Source organism: Populus euphratica, unplaced genomic scaffold (assembly GCF_000495115.2).
Source record: "Populus euphratica unplaced genomic scaffold, PopEup_1.0 scaffold15.1, whole genome shotgun sequence".
NCBI lineage: Eukaryota > Viridiplantae > Streptophyta > Magnoliopsida > Malpighiales > Salicaceae > Populus > Populus euphratica.
Window position 1 is genome coordinate 1,684,142 of NW_011499874.1, and position 5,134 is coordinate 1,689,275.

The following is a 5,134-nucleotide window of genomic DNA, read 5'->3' on the forward strand; positions in this document are numbered from 1 at the left end:
ATAACAAGGAGTTTTGGGAAATGAAACTTTTAATATCTCGAAAAAAATGAATTAATATAAGATTATGTTTGTTATCATTGACAAATATAAAATAGAAAAAGAAAAATGACTTGGAAAAGAAAAAAAAGAAAAAAAGACATGAATAATAATAAATAAATAACAGTTTTAGTTAATTAGGATTCTAAATTTATTTATTTAAAAAAGACCAATCAAACCACAACTTCACAAAAAAAAAAAAAAAAAAAAAGGGGGGAGAGAGGCGTTATGGTCTCTTTAAAAGCTTGCCCCCTAATGGAGCCTTTATTAGATGTAAGATATATATTTATTGACACCCTAATATACTAAAAGCAAAATCGTTGAGGAACAAGATGTCTTGATCTTTTACACCACTGATTTATCGTTCACAAGGAAGAGATTCTCCTAGAAGAAAGGCTGAGAAGAATGCGAGGGAGTTGCTTGGTTTGAAGATTGGCACAGCATGTCCAGCTCCTCTAAATGTTGCAAATGTTAGCCCCTCGTATTCCTGGAACCAACCACTCACCTGATCCAAAGAATTATTCCTCGTTTTCAGAGATAACTTGATGATACTGTTAGTAATTCTTTCTTAAAACAATCTGAATGAAGTGTTTGATCTACTTTAGGACTAACTGATATAAGATTTGATTTAATTTGGCTCAGGTTTTTGCATGTTTGTAAACTATGTAATACCTGCTTCTGGTGGTACCAGGGCCTCCATGCCTTGGTGATTTGCAGTCCCAGAGAGCTTAAGCTGTATCTTGTAGACAGCACAGAAACTCCTCCATCTGTATCACCACTGAACCATCCAAAAAAGATAATGTGAGGTTGATGAAGAATATTTCATTAATTTACAATCGCCACAGTGCAGGGATTCAAACCTGTAGACCCATATTTTAAGTCCTCTTGCTATCAGCTTCTTGTATATAGGAAGAACTGATGTCTTCGAGTCCAGCCATTCCTCAAATATCTTCTTGCTGGATCCAGAAAGTAGCCACAATATTTTTCAGTTTTGAATGAAACGCATATATGTTTCATGGACTTCACATGATTAACAAAAATTTCAGTTTGCAGCCATTGGAATTTCCTGACCCCGTGTGTAAATGAAACTAAAAACATTGACAAACAGAATGAATATTGTTATAGCTATTATAGAGAAGCATATAGATAGAAAACGAATTACTTGCAGATGCTCCAGTTCTTGAGCACGTGACCATCACTCACATGGAGGGCCTTTTGAACTTCTCGTCTGTTGTAGAAAGCTTTCGCATATTCATCCCGGCATGGATCATAACCACCCATAATTCTTGGCATCTGATAAATATAATTTAGACAGTTAGATCATCACTTTACCCTTTGCTTAAAAAATAACCGACAATCAATACCTATGAGCTTCAAATTACAGTACATCAAAAGAAGAGGTCAAAAAAAGGCCTCGTCTACAGCTAGTTTGTGTAGAAATTTCATCAACAGAATACTCCAACAAAACAAACAATTCATGATCAGTCTCAGCTTAAGTGAGGTCCTTTCGAAAATTCAACAAGGTCATATTGCCACTTCACCGAAATAATATCAACAAGATTTAGCAATTCTGAAATCATCTACCTTCTTAGATGAGGGCCTAAACATGATTTGTTTAAACCTGTCATCTGAACTTGCTGAATCACCCATACAAACTGAGGTGTAGAGGCTGAAAATATCTATCTCCTTGTACTGTTTGATTAATTCATCAACAGACTCGGTACAATCACCATTGCTCCACGTGTAATTACTGTCAAAGTTGCAGCTTTCTCTGATTATCTTATGAGTTTCATCTGATATGACAGCATGACTCCAAGCATAGTCCACCATACCTCTCCAGTCTTCAGCATCACTTGTTTCAGGATTTCCTAACTATATGTCAACAAAAAGAAGGGGGCTAATTCCTTAAACAAATACTATCGAGAAACATGGAAGTCATGCATAAATTTTTGTTATGAGACCATACTAGAATAGCCTTGAGGTCGATGTAAAGGGAAGGATCATTATTCTTGTCAATTATAAGCTCAGCAAGCTCTGGAACATACTTTCCTGTTAATACATGTTAAAAGTACTGTCAGTAAGATTAGAAATGAATCAGGGTGAGTCAGGAAACTAATTGCTGTCAAGGTTAAATACCTGCATAGCTCTCTCCTGCAATATAAAATGCCCGCTTTCTATATGATGGAAACATGAGAAACCACTTTTGCAGGAAAGCATAGGAATCATTTGCTAACAAAGAGGTATAAAGGAAATCTCAGGATTTTCTGATGGTACCAAGATGGTCCAAAGCACTCATGTATAACACAATCTCTGGAAGAGAATCAGCTTGAAACTCACCCGTAAATTCATCCCCTATGATATGATAATCATTAGTTGTGTTCGAATATGAAAACCCAACTCCAACTGGAGATTCCAGGAATAGCATATTGGCCTCTGCATGCATCATCATTAACACAAAGAAGGTTGAAATCATTTTTTTCTAATTAATCGCATATATACTTGCATGTTGTAAGATTGTGGGACCTCATTAGATACACACACACACACCTGTATTCCAAGAGTAAGGATTATATTTAAGTCCATGTCCATTAGTGTCCACTATGAAAGGGCCAATCTCTTGTGTTGCTCCATATCCTACAGAAGAGCACCCAGGACCTGAAACATGGAGCATCTTGTCACCTCATTAGAGAACATAGAAACTAGTTTTTGAAAAGAACTTGCTTTGGATAAGGTGGATAGAGGAAGAAGAACGAAACCCCCACTTTGTTATACTAAGAAAGAGGATTTATATAATACTACGCCGAAGCTCGGATAAAAAAAAAATGTGAAAAAATTGTAAAGGCCGCGGCAAGTTTTTTTTTTTAATGATATTAAAATTAAACAAAAAAGTTAATTTTAAATTCTTTAGATTCAATTTCTTATTTAATTTAAAATTAAAATTAACATTTATGAAAAATATTTTAATATGATGTAATTGACTTGAAGGATAAAAAAAATATTTAATGATAAGTAAAAAATATAGTTTTATTTTTTTAAAAAAAATCGAGATGATATCTTTTTAATATTGAAATTATAATATATTAAATCAACCTAGATTTTACAGCTTAATCCATCAAACTCATAACCCAGATTATGGATTTTATTGGGTTTAAAAACTTTATTTTTTAATTATTTTTAATTAATAATATGATAAAAAATATATATTTACAAAATTAAACTCCAATTAAATATTATGATATTTGTTAGATTAATAATATGATAAAAAATATATATTTACAAAATTAAACTCCAATTAAATATTATGATATTTGTTAGATAACCTTATAAAAAATAAATAAAAATCAATTATGAAAACCATTCAAAATAAATTAAAAAGAAAAGAAAAAAGAAAATCCAAAAAGATTCAATAAAAACAAACAAACTAGAAAATGGAATTTAAAAAAAAAAATGCAACTCCTTCATTGTTTATAAAAACAATGAAGGAGTTGGGATTTATTTTTTTAATTAAATCTAATATTGAAAGACTCAAATATTAAAAATAAAATGAAATGAAATTTAAAAAAATCAAAAAAATTTTTACTATTCGGTTTTCTTGATTTTTTAATTAAATTAAATATTAAAAAAAAAAGAGTTACTTCCCTGTTTCATATACAGTGAAGGAGCTGGGCTTTTCCAGTTCCATTAGTATAGAAGTTAATATATTTAAAGAACATTAAAGAACATGTGCTTTTCCACTATAATACACTGATAAAATTATAGTTGGGTAGATTAGGTCAAGAGATTGGTAGCAATCTAGGCTTTGAAGATAATTACAAGATGACTAAAATTTAGTGATATCTGCATAATACCTTTTTCCTTGGACTCCCTTTGTTCTGACTTCGGATCAATACCTAGCATTTCAGTCTAGCTAAATCCTGACAGGATGAGGCATCACAAAGGATGCAGCAATAGCTAGACACCGGAGTTATTTTTTATTCTTTTCGAGCCGATAGAACAAGCTTAAATGGCATTCCATCATAACCATTCATGGGGTATATGTCATTTTCATTTTGGCCAAAAAAACACAAGGAAAAAATGGAAGCTGCCTGTCTAATGATGATATTAGGTTATATGCTTACCTCCATTAAGCCACAGGACTAGAGCTTTTTCATCAGGATGAGTTGTGGCCTCATAGAACCAGTAAAACAATGCCCTTCCATTCTGTTCATTGACTGTAAGGTAGCCAGCATAGTGCTTGAAGTTCACATCTGGCTGGCCTGGCAAATTAGTTACAAGATGCTCACATCCCAGTGGCTGGCTGGCAAAATGCCAGTGTCTAATACTCCCAACAGAGGATAAAGCAAAAAGAAACGAAGCAAAGAAAACTTTCACCTTGGGTACCAAATCCATATTGGAAATAAAGAACAATTTAGTGAGAGATATAGCTTCTGAAAAAAGGAGATGATACTACAAGAATGCAAGGATGTCCATTTATAGTATTGGAGGGTATTTTGAAGGAGATAAATATTATACAACTGATATTTGGGAGAGCAAGCAGTCCTCCGTGACACGGTGATTTTACCATGATGGCAACCTTAAAGGCATCTGACATGGACTTTTAGGCAACTTGTTCTTGCATGAACATGGTTTGACGGAGCCTCCATATGTCGGGTGGGTTGATTACATGGTGGCATGATAGAATTACATCCATCATCTCCCTCTCGTACATGTTAAAAAAAATATATAGATTTTATGACACCCAAAATTTAAAATTTCTAATCTTGGCGTGGATTGTCTGTATTTTATGATAGCATTTAGTTATTTTCATGTTCTGTCTTTTATAATTGCATGTAGTTATTGTCATAAAGTAAAAAAAAAAATGATAGAGAAAAAAACAAATTTCTTGGGGGAGATGAAAATAAATACATCTTAATTTGTAGTAGTTTTTAGTGAATTTTTATATTTTTAAAACACGAAAAAATTGAAAGATATGTCTCTATTATCTTTTTTTTTTATCTTGAAATAATAATCAAAATTTACCTCCTAGACAATAAAAGAAAATCTAATCGCAATATAGTATTCATTAGTTACCTACAAAAAAAAAATAGAACGTTTAATC

General features: G+C 32.4%; 1 protein-coding gene across 1 annotated transcript; it reads right to left on the bottom strand.

Moving 5' to 3' along the window:
• Positions 1 to 268: 268 nt before the first annotated feature.
• On the bottom strand, positions 269 to 4,602 carry LOC105128088 (serine carboxypeptidase-like 31). Its single transcript, XM_011029605.1, has 10 exons — positions 4,155 to 4,602; positions 2,584 to 2,691; positions 2,374 to 2,469; positions 2,173 to 2,265; positions 2,003 to 2,085; positions 1,621 to 1,908; positions 1,199 to 1,329; positions 897 to 992; positions 709 to 814; positions 269 to 541 (listed from the first exon to the last, which is right to left on the bottom strand). Exons 1-10 carry the CDS (start codon positions 4,423 to 4,425, stop codon positions 395 to 397), a joined length of 1,419 nt encoding a protein of 472 aa, XP_011027907.1. The 5' UTR covers positions 4,426 to 4,602; the 3' UTR covers positions 269 to 394.
• Between the last annotated feature and the right edge of the window lie 532 nt (positions 4,603 to 5,134).